We start from the raw sequence: 18,751 nt of genomic DNA, 5'->3' as shown, positions 1-18,751 counted from the left end.
TAACAGCAGAATTGTGGCACACATGTAATGCCGCTTTTCCACCACATGGGGCGGCTCTACACTGGTTGTTTATAAACGCGGGTCAACCTGCTAAAAATGACTATTACCTGTTCCCACTGACAGTAATATTCCAAGCTGTCAGGAATATTGCCCCCTGTTTAAAATGGTCAAATTTAATGAAATCAGCTTGAAAATCGCATTACTTATCTGTTGTAGGGAAAGAAGTCAGGAGTATGAATTTGAAAGTTGTGTGAGCCTCCTTTCATACTGAACAGAGGGGGAACAGTATCTGACAGTAATATTCCAAGCTGTCAGGATGCGTTCCCCCTGTTTAAATGGTCAAATTTGATCACATCAGCCTGAAAATCGCAGGTATTATCTGTTGTGGGGAAAGAAGTCAGGAGTATGAATTTGAAAGATGTGCGAGTCTCCTTTCATGCTGAACAGAGGGGGAACAGTATCTGACAGTAATATTCCAAGCTGTCAGGATGCGTTCCCCCTGTTTAAATGGTCAAATTTAATGATATCAAACTGAAAATCACAGGACTTATCTGTTGTGGGGAAAGAAGTCAGGAGTATGAATTTGAAAGATTTCTGAGCCTCCTTTCATACTGAACAGAGGGGGAACAGTATCTGACAGTAATATTCCAACCTGTCATGATGCGTTCCCCCTGTTTTAAATGGTCAAATTTAATGATATGAAACTGAAAATCACAGGACTTATCTGTTGTGGGGAAAGAAGTCAGGAGTATGAATTTGAAAGATTTCTGAGCCTCCTTTCATACTGAACAGAGGGGGAACAGTATCTGACAGTAATATTCCAACCTGTCAGGATGCGTTCCCCCTGTTTTAAATTCTCAAATTTAATGATGTCAGCCTTCTTATTTAGTCATTGTGAGGTGGTTAACATGATGTTAAAATGGAAATTCTGAAAAAAAGTAGCTCTAGTATGAGCAGCTGCTGCTGTTTCTGATGTCTTATAAAGAATTACCTCTTCATCTATGAGGACATCAATTTTAATGTAATGCTTGTCAGTGTAACTGAACTGTCATCGATTCAACTTAATATTGTAAGTTAACTGAAGATGTATTTTCTAATTCACTTAAATTGTGTTTCACAAACTTAAAAGAAGATTTTGAACAAACTGTTAAAACTAAATCAAGTTAACTCAAATATTTAAGGCAGCAGTTCACTTCTAACTCAGACTTGTAAGTTGAAACTGCCCCAAATTATTCACAGTGCAGTTCTGAATCATGAACATGTTTTGAGTCTTTATTTGAATGTGAGGGTCACACAAAAAAATGACAGTTTTGATACAACTGAGATTTTAAAATGCAATCAGTTACAGTCTGCAGTATAAATGTAAACTGACACACCACTGAATATTCACCGCTGACAACACAGCAGCTGATTGTTATTAGTGTTTACAACGAAATGATTGTGCTCATAGGTCAGCATAGATAAATCTAATCAGTTGAGAACTTGTATTAAACGATCATTTTTCACTTTAAAGTGAATGCAAGTCAGCCTGAGAATTTACCCAAAATATATGTGGTCACAAAAAAGCATTGAACCTTTAACGAGAGTAAAGGAGAAGACTGAATATTAAATCTTCATGGTAGGAAAATAAATGTATGAGCTCCTCAGCCATTGACTCATTACAGTTTGTGACATCGCATCAGCGTGACCTTTCTGATATTTCCCCAAAGATCCTTTTACCGTCTTTAATTGATAACAAATATCATAAAACATTCTGAACACAAAAATGGATGATTAAATTTAGTTGGATTTTCTTTTTTTTTTTTTTAAGATTTTTTTGGCATAGACACCCCCACCAAGCAGTAGACAGACAGGAAACATGGGAGAGAGAGGGGGATGTGACATGCAGCAAAGGACCTCCGGCCGGGGCCGAACCAGGGCCGGCTGCGCCCACGACACGCGCCCCAACCACTCGACCACCCGCGCGCCAAATTTAGTTGGATTTTAAAGTAAATAAAAATCATTTGTGTGTCGGACCCCAAAATGCATTTCTCACTTTGGAGATGGTTTGTATTGATTACACCTGGCTCCAGTCAGATAGGGGTCGCAGGTCAGAGTGTACTGGATCTCAAAGCCCCCTTTCTTGGCTGGACAGCTCAATCTGTGTGTCCCGATGTTTAGGTGCCACATACAATTTCCCAAGAGGTCGTCATGTTGCAGGTCCTCGTCCCAGACCTCCACCATCAAACCCAAGTGTGTGTCCACCTAATAAAAAATATTTATGACATCAAATTCTACCATCCTTTACATGTTGACTTTTCACAAAAACAAGCACAACGGACTTAATTCATGACACGTTTGTGCACACAGAAACTGTATGATCTTATACCTTTTTTTTTTTTGATCCATTAATGTATGCTTCTTGAAAATAAGCTAAGAGCAAAATGTATGAGTGGTCGGCAGCATTCAGCACCGTCAGTCAACATTGTCAAGACAGCATTAAAGGACATCAGACCTCAGCTTCTTTGAGGCCAAAAACTGTGATTAATGTTCTTTTGAAAACAGCAGATTTATTGACCTTGCCCAGATGATAATAAGAGTTCCACCAGGGGTCGTTTGAGTGGACCACATGAGTCCTGTGATGGATGGAACCGTACCACATCTTGGCATAGCTGTGAATAAGAGAAAACACCAACTTGTGAAATGATATTGTTGTTTGACATACAACATGCAGATCTCGATCCATGCTGTAACTCGGAAGCATTGCTTTTACTAAGTAAGCTATTCGAAAATAATGTTAGTGGTTAACGTTTCTGCAGATGTGTCCAAGTTTGATGTGGAGGGGACAGTGGTGTTTGTGGCAACGGTATTTCAAACCAAACTATGATGTTTTCCAAACTATAAACGTGTTTTTTTACACCTAAATCGAACCAGAACATAAAGACAGTTTTATGACAACAGAGAAATAGAAAATTGAACCTACACAAACGTTGCAACATGAAGAAATGTATAGCTTGAACTCATCTGTGGTTTATCAGAAACATACTTGTTGATAAACAGAGATGAGGAGGAAACAAGATGGCTCCGGCATCAGCTCCCAAAACAACAGTGTGTTTGATTCTTCTTTACTACTCAGCCTGACATGGAATTTTACCTGACCAATAGAGCGGTGAAGACTTAACGTATTTTTGAAGGCTAACCCAGAAGTTTGTATGGTCCTGGTGACCTCCACAATAAAACATGTGGGGTTTTTCCATTGGATTTAGGAATATCGCAAAAAATAATTAATTTATTATTAAATTATGGGGCCTTAATCAATGTATTTTATGTCATTGAAGAAAATGTTTAAGTATCTTAAGCCTGTGGTAGCCACACACCTTATTTCAGTCATTTAACTTAGTAACCAATTCAAAGAACCCACTGACTTTGAGATGAGCAAACTGGATGTACACAAATGTTAACAGATTTCTAGGTTTTAGGACCACAAACTACTCCATTGCGCTGAGCAGACCTCGAGCCTTAAGGCAGGAACACACCGGCCCAACCCTTGGCCGTCTGAAGTGTTTGGGGAGACTCAGACAAAGGTCGGGAACAAATCTGTTCGGTGTCTTCAGCTGCTTTGGAAGCTTTTGGAATCAAGTGGACGTTGTCTGCTCTGATTCAACATGCGAAGAATACTGTGTGCGCTTTGTTTTCCTATGCACTCCGTTCTGTCATGTCTTCTCTTCGTACTGGCACCAGACTAGTTGTTATGTCCGTTCAGGACGAATTAATCTGTATTTGTTTGGTAATGCCTCGCTGCATGTTTAGTATGCAGCTGGTTTTGTCTGAAATAGTTAAGTTTCGTTTTGATCCAAAGTAAAGAGAGTCGCGAGCATAAACCTCTCGTCCAGTGTCTTTTTTATACACATCACTAGCACCACCCGCTTATTGCATCTCGCGCAACTATTCTGCCGAATGGGTCAGGCAAGAGGCGACGGAGTGGTCGGATAAAAGCAGTTGGCTGTTGGTTTGAGTCCAGGCGGTGTGTGGGGCCTTTATAGTTGAGCCCAGCTCACCTCTCAGTCTTGCCCATCAGATCTCCTTTCAGGTTCCAGCCTCTGATGATGGTCACCTCCAGTGTTCCCCTTGAGGCCTGTTGAGGACAGCAGTTGGTGGCCAGGTTGGGAGTGTTGCCCCCACATTGTGCTTCGTTGGGTGAGATCTTCACAGCATTGTCTCCTAAGTACTGCTCGATGGCAGCCTTCATCCCTGACTTCTGTGTGTCAGTGCGCAACAGCTCATACATTGGCCTAAGGGAGTACGAGACAATATCCGGGTGGTCCTTAAGACTTTTCAGCCAATTCCCGTAGCCCAGAGAGTCGTTATGAGTGAGAGAAAACTCCCCCAACCAACCACTGCCTCCTGCCACATCTGTGAAGTGCTGGTGGAGACCAGAGCTGTAAGAGGTGGAGCTGTCCTGGTTATGTAGGACTTTGTTGCAAGACTTTTGGCTACTAGATAGAGACACTTTCCCGAGGCCTATAGAGACACCAAGTGACAGGCAGGAGTGGACCTAGAGGACAGGAAACAAGATGTTATTTATAGTCAATGGATTATAAACTGTTAAAGAATACCTATTAATATATCCTTTATGTTTTTTCATTTCCTTCAGTGTTTTTACAGGTTCTTGTGCATGTAAAAGGCCTTGGTCAAAGTCCACATCAACAGAAGCTCCTCTCTCCCACTGAAAACCCTGCACCCGAAACGCCCCATCTGTATTCTCACCTTTAAGTCTGTGTCTTTGTGACATCACACTACATCATCATGTAACACATGTGCATATAACGTAACGTATGCATAGAGGCTAATTTGTTCATGGCGTTTGGAATATAAAAGCATACATACCTGTTCATTCAAACCAGAAATGCATTCTTAGTGACAGTGTTAGCAGTGTAACAACATTTGTGTGTGTGTGCTGCATGTACCTCATTGGAGGAGAGTCCATTCAGTGTGGACAAACAGGTTCGTGCAGCTGTGACTCGCCTGAGTCGCCCTCCAAGGTAAACCTGAAATGAAGAACAATGTTGTTGAGAGAGAAAATTGTATTTTTTATTTCTTTAGTAAGGAAATTGAAATGGTGTGTGTGTGTGTGTGTGTGTGTGTGTGTGTGTGTGTGTGTGTGTTGACCTGGCGGATGTAGTGTGTTCCATAGGTCAGTATAAGGTCTCTGTACTGAGCCTCGGTGGAGGAGTTGTAGTGACTCGGCAGTCTGGCCAAATCCTTCCTGAACTCAGAGCTGAGTGGCGGTCTGCCCGACACCCGGTAACTAGACACAAAGAGTCAGAATAGTTAATTGTCTTAATTGAAATGATCTCACACTTCTGCTGTAAGAGTGGAGAAATCTTAACAACTGACCGATAATGGCTGCAGGTCACCCTGTGAGTGCTGAAGGAGTAGCGGTCCTCGCTGGTTCTTTCTGAAGCAAACTTATATGCAGAGGAGCGAGTTCCTCCCACATCCAGGCCGGCAGACACAAACTTATCTACATTTATACCAACCTGACAAAAAAAAAGGTAAAAGCTCATGAGCTGCTTGGAGTTCACCCAAAATGACATTACAACAGAAATGGAATATAACATTCCTAATTGTGTCTTCATTCAAGTATAATGACCTTAAACTAAGAATGGCTGTGTTTTTCTTACTTTAGACTGAGCCTTATTTATCTACAGAAGCAGTGGATTCCTCTCATGTTTCTCCAGTTGCCCAACACCAAGTCCTTTAAGGGCCTTTTACATGTTTTTTGCATTTTAAAAGTACAATCATTTACACTTCCAGGGAGCTCTCTATCAAAACAAAACATAAGACATCTGCAGAGTGTGTTGTGAGGAGGAGCTGCTGTTCAGCTGTTCAGAGTCAGCTAGACAGACTAAACAGTCTCATCAGATTCTGTTTTGATTCAGAGTCGTTTACTAACAGGAAGATACATCAGACATTTTAACCTTTAAACGGTAATTCTTCTTAACTTGCGGTAGTAAAAAGTTGATTTGTATTCTGACTGAAGCAGTGATCCACAGAAAGGACCTCTGTTGTCTGTGTTTATGATGCATTACTAATGTTGCCTGCTGACTGCAGCTGGAGAGGAAATGTACCTTATTTCATTAGCGTAACATTACAGAGAGTGAAGGGGAAAAAGAAGAGAGAGAACTGGAGTCTCTGGTTAGTACAAAATACATATGACCTGTATTTAAACACAGACACATTCTCCTTGTGTGCCGTGTCTGACCAGTGTTAGCTAACGGCTAATCTAGTAAAGGAATCTGGGTGTTTGTGGCACTTTGCTGGTGATCAACACACCGCTAAACAATCAGCTTTGCTAATGAAAATCTATCTGATGTGACTCAATCACAAATGTACACAGATGAGGTAATGTTTTAAAGTATATTCTCTTTAAATTTAGTCTTGTTGCCGACTTCCCTGTCCCCAAAGTAGTGACAGGCTGGTTAGCTTGAGTAAACTTGTGGATTTCTCTGGTTGTCTCAATGTCTCATTGTTGGAAACATTTGGGAAAAGTACGCAACTCAACAAAATGTCTAACAAAGACCTATAGAATTTATATGTATATTATGTCTTTGAGTGGTCGCCTAGAGAAGGCTCGGACATGGCTTGTCAGTTATTTTAATAATATTGTGTTAAAGAGAGTGAGAGTTTCCTACCTTCCAGCTGTTACTGTCCTGGGAGCTGTAGGTTTCAATCATTGAGCTGTGGACACAGTTTGCAGGAAAACAAAATATGACTTAAATTCTTTCTTATCAAAGAGGTTTTTTCTTGTATTTCTCAATGGACACAAAATAGGAGTGACATCGTTCTAACAAGCTGTTGCACTCGATGTGTGGACCGTGTTCTGATCATACAGAGGATGGACTGTGTTTACAACATTGATGCTTGGCGCTCACATGGTGAAAGATTATGGACAGTGTATCCAAGATGTTGAACTTCTGATATAAGATGCCGAACACATTACCATCACCCTCATATTGCTGCTGTTGTTTACCTTCACTCTGACGCAGATTCAAAAGATTCACTATGTGTCTTTCGTTTTGTAAGGGCAGCCGTGTGTTGTATAATAAAGAACTGACCTAAGTTCAACTGCCCCATCAAAATGAAATCAGATGTTCTTGCATGGCTAAACGCTACACAACATTTAAACTTCATCTAATGCCAGATTTTATGCAGAGAAACTGACTGAAAAAGATAATCAAATTTTGTGGCTTTGGAGAATGCTGAGTTCTCCTGTTTTAGTGAAGACTGGTGCTTTATTAACACATATTTACTGGCTTGTATTGAGGCACCAGAATGACATGACACGGCTAATAAAACCCATTCACTGATATAATGCTGTTTCATACCATACCTAACGGAGGTGTGTGCACTGCTGTAGAGGTCAGCACTGCATCGACTAAACGCACGCCAGTCCACTGCCGAGACCGGCAGCTGAAAAATTAAAGGTGAGAACACCATGATTAACATTCATATATATTATTTATGTATAAACAACTGTAGCTGCAGGATTTTCTTTTTTAATTTTTATTGTTTATTACTTTCTGCAGGGTGTCGCCTTGAAGAGGGTTGGAGCAGAGAGTACAGGTGCCGGCTTTGGTGAGGTAAGTCCTCACGTCAACCAGGTAGGCGCCCTTACGCTGCAGGGTGACCACGTCAAAGCCCTCCCCCACCAGGTTGTGGCCCGGTACAAATTCAGCAGACTCACACTGGCTGAGGTTTCCAATTCGACAGGAGAGAACAGTGGAGGGGTACGACAGAAAGAGGAGGAGACTCAGGTAGAGGAGGGGTGGGGCTGATAAGGAGGTCATGGCTCGAAGAGACACTTGAAAGATAAAGATATAAAAGATAAAAATAGTAGATAAGAGCAAAAATGAATATTGTTTTAGTTAAAAAAATATCATTAAAGGTGACAAGAAAGGCATATCAATCGAGTTGTCTGTGAAACAGTGAATTGACACTGTCTCTAAATGACTTTACAAATTTGAATTTCTTGTTTCTTGATCAGGGACAATGTCGATCCTGGATTATGATTGGCTGGAAGTCATGGATACATTTTTTGCACTAGTATTAAACTGTACTGTAAGTGAAGATAGCAACAATTAGGCTGTAAGAAGGGAGCTTCTGGAATAATAAACAGCTGCAGTTACATCTGCTTTTATCTAAAGTTGTTCACTGATGAGAGGAGAGCTTAGACAGAACTTTTTAACTAATCAAAAGTCGGATTTACCTTCACTAAGGTGCCCTCACTCTGGTTTGTCAACCTGACTGCAGCAGTGATCGGTAGAAGAGACCTCCACTGTCGGGTGATGAAGTTCTGTAATGCTGACTGCTGACTGGAACTTGGAGGGGAAATTTACTTACATTATAAACTATATTTGATATCTTTGAATGGAGATTATTATGAAAAACTATTTTCAGCTCTTTAAATGTTAATTTTGCATATACGTACATATGCCTGCCAAAGCCCTGGTATCTTATTGCTCTGTGCCACATGTGTAATTGTTGTCAAAAACATTAAAATCACAATGAAAAACACTGTTTAGCGAGGAGATGTTCCTCTATATCAATGAACGACCAATGTATTTTATTATGTGTGTTCACTCCCGGGGACACATCGAATATGTATTAATCTGCAGTTCAAAAATAGTCCTTGATAAAATCACTGTTTACTTTCTTTTTTAATCCGTCTTAAATAGTTACATCTGAAGAACGCATCAGTAGGCTCGGGGCTGAGCGCCACAGACAGAGAGGGGAAAATGAAAAGTATTAGAAATGACATTGTTGGTTTTTGGTTTTTGCTGACTATGAGAGAAAAGAAAATAGATCAATGGCATCTTTTACTTGTGAAGCTGTAGTTGTTGTTGTGTGCACACAGATAATTGTGAGTTGTGTTCTGTCTTCATTAGTTGCTGGTATGAATAAATAAAGGCACCTCTGTGTAAGTGCTCGTTAATGTTTTACACTGAAAGACAGCTTGATCATTGTTCCCAAGTTTTCCAAGTATTATAAAAAAAAATGCCAAGATAAAAACTTTGAATTGTGTGCAAGCAATAAAAAATGATTCTTTCTTTCCCTTGCTATTTCAACACAACATGATATGCCTGTCCTTTGCACCATCACACTGTGGCAGCTATATTATATTGCTACACTTAGGATAAGATAAGATGTTCCTTTATTGATCCACTATGGAGAAATCCACAGGTAACACAGCAGTACAGAGGGAAATAAGTAGCAGCACAAGAGTAGGTCTAAAAAAATAGAGACAATAATAAATATTATATATTACTGGAAACAATACAATGACAATTCGAATAAAAATATGATAAAAACTATTTGAAATAAAGATAAACATACTATAAACAGTAAATGTCCTTGTGTGTTCATGATGTGTGCAATATAGAATAAATGTGCCCGTGCAAATGTGCAATTATGTCATGTAAGGACTTTGAATTGCAGAGTAGTGAGATCTACTGATGACATTCTTCTCTTTAAAATAACTTCCACAGTGGAGATAACTGTTGCACCTTATGGCCTGAGGTTGTAGAGGATTTATGATGACCTGAATATTGCCGAATATATATCAAAACAGATTAAAGACTGCGTCTGTCTATTAAAATCCTATACCACTACTTTATGTCTGTGGCTCTGTTCCTATTCCTGATGTCCTGCTTCCGGTATGAGTTTGAGGTTTGTAAATACAGCTGAATACAAAATCACATCATACGCATCCGACCCTGTCCAAAAGGTGCAAGTTGAAATTACTATGATTCAACTCTGGTGCACCTGTGTGTCATTCTGTGCCTGCAAACGCTGTTGCAATTTTGACTTCAAAAGCTTGGACTGCATCTGCTGATGTTTAATATCAGTGTTGTTGATTCAACAACACTGTTAAAAATAGAGGTCAATATATTTTCCTAACATCTGATCTGGGAAAACTCTAACAATCCCAACATATTACGTAGATCAATAAACTCTTCAGGAGTCTGGTGAAGTGCCCAAAATCATGTTCTTTGTCTACAGTATCGTTTGTAAGTAATTTAATATTAATTGTTTGTTTGATCTATTAAAGACTGTTAATTCATTCGTCCAGTTACATTAGAAAATAGTTTTCTACCTGTTTGAAATGCAGAGAAAGATGCTGCTCTGCTTCCAGTCATCAAAATCAGAACCAGTGACAGAAAGACTCTGTTCTTTGTTCAGAGATAAGCCAAACATGACACTTGAAATCTTCTATCTTATCAGAGTTTATGTGGCAGAGGCAGCAAATCAGATGAGAGAAGGAGAGTTGTAACGGAACATGGAATGGCCCTCCCTTTAGCTCAGGTTCATGAGGTTTATTACATATAACTTGTATCAGACTTTCTGTTAATGTAACTTGTAAACACTGACTGTACACACTCAAAGAGGCCACACCCCTAATTCTGCATGACATTAAGTCTTAATATAATTTAAACTAGTGAGTATATCTAAAGATTCATCCCTGTGCAGTTCTCATGAAAGGATAAATAAGCTATAGAGATAGAAACTGTTGTTTGTACCAGGCTGTAAACATTTTAACACAGGCTCTTATGGGGACTGACTTGATTTTGGAGCCAGCCTCAAGCGGCGGTCTGACGAACTGCGGTTTTTGATATTTCTGCACAGACCTCAATTCTAAGAGCTGGATATTGGCATTTGGTCTTGAACAGACAAAATATAACAAAATGCCCCTACCTACCTGGTGTCTGAAATTTGGTGAGAAGGTGAGGATGTTTCATATAACTTTAGAATTTTTTTACACATGATAGATGCTTTAATTCTAGATTCCCCCCCCCCCCCCCCCCCCCCCCCTTTAGCTCCGACATTTGTGCTTTACATAAAGACACAACTCGTGTTTTCAGAGGCTTTATTTGCATGGGAAGGAACACAATGACAAACATGATGAAAATGTAGTTGATCATTTGAACTCTGAATGATTACCAACAACCACAAAGACATAAACAAAATGTAAAACAAGGCATAACCCCGTCCTGCAAAATTCAAAACTGGATGACTTCAAATTGTCTTATTAAAACGGGTTGACAGCAAAAACACTGAATTGAAAGTAAAAAGAGACATTTCTTTCAATTTCATGCAGTTTTCAAGCAGTGTCATAATGTGATTTCAGCCCCACTGCAACATATATTAAAGGCAAATGTCTATAAAAACAGCTTGCTCAATGACAACATAAAACAATGTAGTCAACAGATCTGGTATCACACCCAGCAGTGAGTTTCTCACTGTGGAGATGGTCTATAATGTTGGCACTGGTTCCCAATGAGGTGATGGTCACAGGTGAGAGTATACTGGACCTCAAAGCCACCTCTGCCTCCCTGGGTCGGACAGGTGAATCTGTGTGTCCCCTGGCTCAGGTACTGTGTACATGATCCCAGGTGGTCATCATGCTTTAGGTCCTTGTCCCAGACCTCAATCCTCAAACCATGGTTTGTGATCACCTTCATTAAAAAACACACACACAAAAAAATTAGTTATACAATAGGCCGTACATGACACATTTGTAGACACAGATATAATCCTGTACTTTTTTCAGATACATTAATATAGTCTTTATGAAAATGTTTTAAGTAGTCTAAGAACAAACTCTATGAGTGGTTGGGACTTATTCCATTATACAAACGCAAAGGTGATGGATTTTGTTGTCTGCGACTCAGTTATTTCATCAGCTAATGTTACTTTGAGGATGAATAATGGGATTAAAGTCATTTTAAGACGATCTGTGATGAGAAGAGTTACTGACATTGCCCAGATTATAATGAGCGTTCCACCAGGGGTCGTTTGACCGTATCCAGTGAGTCCTGTGATGGATGGAGCCGTACCACATCACAGCATAGCTGTGAAAAAAAGCAAACAATGAAAAGCAACTTGTGAATTAATATTGTAGTTTGATATACCAGCTTCAGATCTCAATTCTGACCTCGTTCTACTCACCCCTCAGTCTTGCCTACTGGATCTCCTTTCAGGTTCCAGGCTCTGATGATCGTCACTGCCAGGTTTCCACTCCAGGCCTGTTTAGGACAGCAGTTGGGGGCCACGTTGGGAGTATGCAAACCACAAGATGGTTGGCTGGGGGACTTCCTCACTGCGTTGTCTTTTAAGTACTGCTCTATGGCAGCCTTCATCCCTTCTTTCTGTGTTTCAATGTGCACCAGCTCATACATTGGCTTTAGGGTGTACAAAACAATATCTGGGTTGTCCTTAAGACTTTTCAGCCAATTCCTATACTCCAGAGAGTTGTTATGAGTGAGAGAAAACTCCCCTAACCAACCACTGCCTCCTGACACCTCAGTGTAATGTTGGTGGAGACCAGAGCTGTACGAGGTGGAGAAGCCATGGTTCTGTTGGACTTTCTTGCAATGCTCTTGGTTAGCAGATAATGACAACTTCCCGAGGCCAATAGAGATACCTAGAGATAAACAGGAGTGGACCTAGAGGACAGGACGGGAAATAAAAGCTCTAGGTTATGTATCCACAGACAAGTTTGAAACTGTAATGAGTGGAGAGACAATGTCCATGGTGAGGGGCGACTGAATGGTGTGATTAGTGTTAAAATGATTATAATCGTATGCTACTGCCTTTAAAGGCAACAGAACTGAAACCAGCACACCAAATGAGGGAATATCTTTTGGAATTTGCCTATGTAGTCCCTGTGTTTCCCCTGTTCTATGCCAGTTGGTCTTTTGTCTCTTTACTCAGTGTCCCCGAAAATACTTTTTACTTAAATCTAAACTTTGTGTCAAGTTGTGCATTTGTGTCCATTCGTTTATCGTCACCCAGTTGTGATGATCTTTACACTATGTAGTGTTTGTTATCTCAGGTTGGGCCACTGGGCAATAAATGTTTATGCAAAGCACAGACTTATAAAACGTTGAAATTTGTACCAATATATGTCAAATTACATTCACATTTTCAACTTATTAACTGGAATTATTACAAGTCACCTGCGGTGTATCTGTGGGGAGATTCCTTGCCGTTTTTTTGTGGTGACCAAATTTTAATTTATTTTCAATTTTTTCTTTAAGGAGACCAGGGGAAGCCATACCATGATGTTTTCCTGACCAAGTAGGTCTTGTGCCTCAATCTACAAAGACCATTAGCACAGCGTTATGATGAAAGAAAACTAGAAAAATTTAATCCAAGCAAATGCAAAATGGCAACATGAAGAAAAAAAAATGTATGGACTCTCCACAGTCATTGATACACTGAATACAGGATTACTAAAATTTGAAAGAAGTATTAAAACCTTAAACATTAGCATATTGTTAAAGTTTTAATCAGTCACAATTGTTTTGTTATATTCACTAAAATTGTCATTATGATTTGAGCATAGAGTAAGATACAGGTCAGCTGTCTGTGGCTCCACCCAGTGGCCCCCTCGCTCACACTGCACGTATTGGGCAGCCCCCCTCCCTCGCACAAGAGCAGTGCCTGCTCTTACATGACCAGATAGGTCCAAGCTTAAACTGTAAACAATGGCGGAGAACAGACAACAACAACAGAGCCGAACAATGCCCCACCATTGCCCACATCCAAGAGAAGGAAGTAGACTGACAAAGAAAAGCCGTTTAAAAAGAAAGAATTGACTGAGCCAGAGATAATAATAGGATAAATAACGAAGCGTAATTTCAGAGTTGGAGGGAGCTACAGGTTTGTAAGAGCGATGCAGAGTTGGACGCTTTTCTGCTGAACTGGTAAGGACCCCTGCTTGATATATATCCTTCTATTTTTTAGCCACAAGGCTATGGGGGCAGCGGTTACAGTAATACTTGCAATAGTGCATACCGGCTTATAATTTTGCAGTTGAGCAACGTAGCTTGCTGGTAAATCTAGCTTGCTAAACTGCAGTGTTTAGCTTTTTCTTTATGGCCACTGGTTAGCAAAAGTGTCTTTCAAGTGACCTGGCAGTTATAACATTAGTTTGTGTTCAGTACGCTCTGAAGTGGTTGAATAAGTATAGAAAAACAACGTTACTCATTCTTCAGAAAGGCAACATGGCGTTGCACCGCATAATAATTTCCTGGTAACTCCATCTACCGTGATGTGATGAATATTGTTTGTTACTCGTCTCGGCATACCTACAGTGACTTGGCATGAGACACTCATCACTGAAATTAAGTTGTATTGATCAGAAATAGAACAATCGGGGCATACTTTGTTGCCAATGCCCATTCAATGAGCAATGAGCATTCAACCTGATTTGAATGCAACATCTTGGTTATCCAGCTTCCTCTGTTACCATGGTTACAAGCTCCTCTGTGGCGAGGGCCTTTGAAGGCAGGGCTGAGGAAGAAGGAGCGACCTGGGAGCTGTACTCGTTCAAATTTTCTGGCTGAGTCCACAATTTTCTCAGAATTACAGACTGCAGCTTTAATAATGTAACAACATGTACTTGTGTTGTGTACGCTGTCCAGAATGTGTCAAATGTACCTCATTGGAGGAGAGTCCATTCAGTGTCGACAAACAGGTTCGTGCAGCTGTGACTCGTTTGAGTCGCCCTCCAAGGTCAACCTGAAATGAAGAATAATGTTGTGAACAACAGGTGTTTTTTTATTTGTAAGATAAGGAAATTAAAATTGCCTGTGTGTCTTAACCTGGCGGATGTAGTGTGTGCCATAGGTATATATGAGCTCTCTGTACTGATCGCTGGTGGAGGAGTTGTAGTGACTCGGCAGTCTGGCCAGATACTTTCTGAACTCAGAGCTGAGTGGCGGGGTGTCGGACACACGGTAACTAGACACAAAGAGACAGAATTGTTAATTATCTCAACAAACTTGACTGAAAAAACATTGTATGTTGCAAGAAATCTTCACAGCCTACCGATAATGACTGCAGGTCACCATGTGATTGCTGAAAAAATAGCGGTCCTCACTGGCTTTTTGTGAAGCAAACTTGTACGCAGAGGAGCGAGTTCCTCCCACATCCAGACCGGCAGACACAAACTTATCTACATTTATACCAACCTGAGAAATTGAGTAAGAAAATAAAAGCTTGTCATCTGCTTGATGTTTACCTGAATAGGGCGTATAAATAAACCACAATATGGTGTTTTCTCCATAAAATGTTCAGGAAAAAGATGGTACTCCACTCGTAAAATGGGTTAAAGAATTAAGTGTCTATCAGTTATAATAATAATAATGATAATAATATAGTTTCCTACCTTCCATTCGTCAGTCGCCTGGGAGGTGTGAGTGTCGATCAATGAGCTGCGGACACAATTTGCAGGAGGAATTCACAATTAAAGGTCTTTTATTTTAAAGGTCACTTTGCAGCTTTTTAATTATGCTAACATGATGAATATGGACCATTTAGGAAGAGGAAGACAGTGGCTACAGTACATGTTGAAGAGGATTGTCCCACTTTTAGAAAACTGTGTGTGAATAGATTGTGGGCTGTTTGTGTCTAAAATAATACAGAAATATTGCAAAAATATTTATACATTAACTGATTTGATGCTGTTTCATATCATACCTAACGGAAGTGTGTGTACTGCTGTAGAGGTCAGCACTGCATCGACTTAACGCACGCCAATCCACTGCAGAGACTGGCAGCTGAAAAATGAAAGGTGAGAAAACCATGATTAACATAAAGTATAGATAACTGTTGCTGCAGAATTTAATTTTTTCATTTTTAATGTTTATTACTTTCTGCAGGGTGTTGCCTTGAAGAGGGTTGGAGCAGAGAGTACAGGTGCCGGCTTTGGTGAGGTAAGTCCTCACGTCAACCAGGTAGGCGCCCTTACGCTGCAGGGTGACCACATCAAAGCCCTCCCCCACCAGGTTGTGGCCCGGTACAAATTCAGCAGACTCACACTGACTGAGGTTTCCGATTCGACAGGAGAGAACAGTGGAGGGGTACGACAGAAAGAGGAGGAGACTCAGGTAGAGGAGGGGTGGGGCTGATAAGGAGGTCATGGCTGGAGTCGAAGAGATGCTTGAACTATGAAGATATAAAAGATAAAAATAGTAGATAAGAGCATAAATGAATATCGTTTTAGTTTTAAAAAGATGATTAAAGGTTACAAGGAAGGCAAATCAGTTGTGACATTGAGTTGTCTGTGAAACAGTGAATCGACAGTGTCTCTAAATAACTTTAAAAATTTGAATGATTTGTTTCTTGATCAGGGACAATGTCGATCCTGGATTTTGATTGGCTGGAAGTCATGGATACATTTTTTGTGTTACTATTAAACTGTACTGTAAGTGAAGACAGCAACTGTTAGGATGAAATAAGGGAGCTTCTGGACTAATACAGCAGTAGTCACATCTGCATTAGTTGCTGGTATGAATAAATAAAGGCACCTCTGTGTAACTGCTCGTTAATGTTTTACACTGATAGACAGTGTGATCATTGTTCCCAAGTTTTCCAAGTATCATCAAAAAAATGCCAAGATAAAAACTTTGAATTGTGTGCAAGCAATAAAACATGATTCTTTCTTTCCCTTGCTATTTCAGCACAACATGATATGCCTGTCCTTTGCACCATCACACTGTGGCAGCTATATTATATTGCTACAGTTAAGATAAGATAAGATGTTCCTTTATTGATCCACTATGGAGAAATCCACAGGTAACACGGCAGTACAGAGGGAAATAAGTAGCAGCACAAGAGTAGGTCTCAAAAAATAGAGACAATAATAAATATTATATATTACTGGAAACAATACAATGACAATTCGAATAAAAATATGATAAAAACTATTTGAAATAAAGATAAACATACTATAAACAGTAAATGTCCTTGTGTGTTCATGATGTGTGCAATATAGAATAAATGTGCCTGTGCAAATGTGCAATTATGTCATGTAAGGACTTTGAATTGCAGAGTAGTGAGATCTACTGATGACATTCTTCTCTTTAAAATAACTTCCACAGTGGAGATAACTGTTGCACCTTATGGCCTGAAGTTGTAGAGGATTTATGATGACCTGAATATTGCCGAATATATATCAAAACAGATTAAAGACTGCGTCTGTCTATTAAAATCCTATACCACTACTTTATGTCTGTGGCTCTGTTCCTATTCCTGATGTCCTGCTTCCGGTATGAGTTTGAGGTTTGTAAATACAGCTGAATACAAAATCACATCATACGCATCCGACCCTGTCCAAAAGGTGCAAGTTGAAATGACTATGATTCAACTCTGGTGCACCTGTGTGTCATTCTGTGCCTGCAAACGCTGTTGCAATTTTGACTTCAAAAGCTTGGACTGCATCTGCTGATGTTTAATATCAGTTTTGCTGATTCAACAACACTGTTAAAAATAGAGGTCAATATATTTTCCTAACATCTGATCTGGGAAAACTCTAACAATCCCAACATATTACGTAGATCAATAAACTCTTCAGGAGTCTGGTGAAGTGCCCAAAATCATGTTCTTTGTCTACAGTATCGTTTGTAAGTAATTTAATATTAATTGTTTGTCCGATCTATTAAAGACTGTTAATTCATTCGTCCAGTTACATTAGAAAATAGTTTTCTACCTGTTTGAAATGCAGAGAAAGATGCTGCTCTGCTTCCAGTCATCAAAATCAGAACCAGTGAGAGAAAGACTCTGTTCTTTGTTCAGAGATAAGCCAAACATGACACTTGAAATCTTCTATCTTATCAGAGTTTATGTGGCAGAGGCAGCAAATCAGATGAGAGAAGGAGAGTTGTAACGGAACATGGAATGGCCCTCCCTTTAGCTCAGGTTCATGAGGTTTATAACATATAACTTGTATCAGACTTTCTGTTAATGTAACTTGTAAACTGTGACTTGTTGCTCTTTTCTTTACACGCGACATATATTGCATGTCTGTCCATCCTGGAAGAGGGATCCCTCCTCTGTGGCTCTTCCTGAGGTTTCTTCCATTGTTTATTTTTCACCCTGTTGGGGTTTTTTCATCCATCAACATGTGAAGTTTTTCCTCACTCGAATTGAGAGTCTACGGGCAGAGGATGTTGTTCACTGTACGGATTGTAAAGCCTATTGAAGCAATGTAATTGTGATTTGGGGCTATATAGATACAATTGATTTGATTTGATTTGATTTATTAGTGTAGCTTGGGGTAACTTTGGTGACCCTTTAAACCTGCAGTGCAGGACTTAATTACCTATAGAACTTTTAAATAAATGTCTGTTACATTCAAACCAAATGATGTTGATTACTTACTTTTAAAAATGGCAGATAATCTCTCTGTTGTGCAGCTTACTAACATAAAAACCACTTGTAATGTGTTTTATGTCAAATATTGCTTTGCCAGACCTGAATTGGGGACAAACTGTAAAGTCAGTGGACCACCATTATTTTAGAAAAAAGTATGCTTGGTAGTTACAGCAAAAGTATATAACTAGAGATGATACTGTGGCTGACAGTCTGATACTATGAATTTTGACCAAATGACATTCTCATTAGCCTCAACTGTACTTTGTGTCATTGCTAATTAGCAAATATTCGAATGCTAACATGTGAAACTAAGATGAAGAACATAGCAAACATTTTACACCCGAAATATCACCACGTTAATGTGAGCATGTAGCTCGAAGCTACTGTGTCTAGAACACTGACTGTACACACTCAAAGAGGCCACACCCCTAATTCTGCATGACATTAAGTCTTAATATAATTTAAACTAGTGAGTATATCTAAAGATTCATCCCTGTGCAGTTCTCATGAAAGGATAAATAAGCTATAGAGATAGAAACTGTTGTTTGTA

At 39.7% G+C, this 18,751-nt stretch overlaps 2 protein-coding genes across 3 annotated transcripts; both read right to left on the bottom strand.

The window, feature by feature from the left end:
• Positions 1 to 1,864: 1,864 nt before the first annotated feature.
• LOC115589078 (perforin-1-like) lies at positions 1,865 to 10,218 on the bottom strand. Of its 2 annotated transcripts, XM_030429780.1 has the most exons (11): positions 10,136 to 10,199; positions 8,249 to 8,360; positions 7,560 to 7,843; positions 7,373 to 7,452; positions 6,675 to 6,720; positions 5,377 to 5,519; positions 5,149 to 5,287; positions 4,947 to 5,027; positions 4,038 to 4,534; positions 2,558 to 2,651; positions 1,865 to 2,244 (listed from the first exon to the last, which is right to left on the bottom strand). In XM_030429780.1, the coding sequence occupies exons 3-11, from the start codon at positions 7,827 to 7,829 to the stop codon at positions 2,032 to 2,034; spliced, it is 1,563 nt and encodes a 520-aa protein (XP_030285640.1). In that variant the 5' UTR covers positions 7,830 to 7,843; positions 8,249 to 8,360; positions 10,136 to 10,199; the 3' UTR covers positions 1,865 to 2,031. The 2 variants fall into 2 exon arrangements, with proteins under 2 accessions (XP_030285640.1, XP_030285632.1); XM_030429772.1 differs by lacking the exon at positions 8,249 to 8,360 and having other exon boundaries at positions 10,136 to 10,218.
• A 1,019-nt stretch (positions 10,219 to 11,237) lies between these two features.
• On the bottom strand, positions 11,238 to 17,662 carry LOC115589070 (perforin-1-like). The gene is made up of 10 exons (XM_030429759.1): positions 17,537 to 17,662; positions 15,699 to 15,993; positions 15,526 to 15,605; positions 15,215 to 15,260; positions 14,875 to 15,017; positions 14,649 to 14,787; positions 14,485 to 14,565; positions 11,989 to 12,485; positions 11,798 to 11,891; positions 11,238 to 11,495 (listed from the first exon to the last, which is right to left on the bottom strand). Exons 1-10 carry the CDS (start codon positions 17,635 to 17,637, stop codon positions 11,277 to 11,279), a joined length of 1,695 nt encoding a protein of 564 aa, XP_030285619.1. The 5' UTR covers positions 17,638 to 17,662; the 3' UTR covers positions 11,238 to 11,276.
• Between the last annotated feature and the right edge of the window lie 1,089 nt (positions 17,663 to 18,751).

The sequence above is a fragment of the Sparus aurata genome, chromosome 1, assembly GCF_900880675.1.
Source record: "Sparus aurata chromosome 1, fSpaAur1.1, whole genome shotgun sequence".
NCBI classification, from domain to species: Eukaryota; Metazoa; Chordata; class Actinopteri; order Spariformes; family Sparidae; genus Sparus; species Sparus aurata.
Note: the sequence above shows the minus strand (reverse complement) of the source record. Positions and strands in the feature narration are given on the sequence as shown.

Excerpts from the sequence above, each read along its gene's own strand:
- LOC115589078 (XM_030429772.1), bottom strand. The coding sequence starts at position 10,178 with ATGACTGGAAGCAGAGCAGCATCTTTCTCTGCATTTCAAACAG. Across the intron at positions 7,453-7,559 it reads AAGGCGACACCCTGCAGAAA|CTGCCGGTCTCGGCAGTGGA; the intron begins GTAATAAACAAT and ends TTAATTTTTCAG. Across the intron at positions 5,028-5,148 it reads GAACACACTACATCCGCCAG|GTTTACCTTGGAGGGCGACT; the intron begins GTCAACACACAC and ends TCTTCATTTCAG.
- LOC115589070 (XM_030429759.1), bottom strand. The coding sequence starts at position 17,637 with ATGTTTGGCTTATCTCTGAACAAAGAACAGAGTCTTTCTCTCACTGGT. Across the intron at positions 15,261-15,525 it reads AGTACACACACTTCCGTTAG|CTCATTGATCGACACTCACA; the intron begins GTATGATATGAA and ends TTGTGTCCGCAG. Across the intron at positions 11,892-11,988 it reads CCAGTAGGCAAGACTGAGGG|CTATGCTGTGATGTGGTACG; the intron begins GTGAGTAGAACG and ends TTTTTTTCACAG.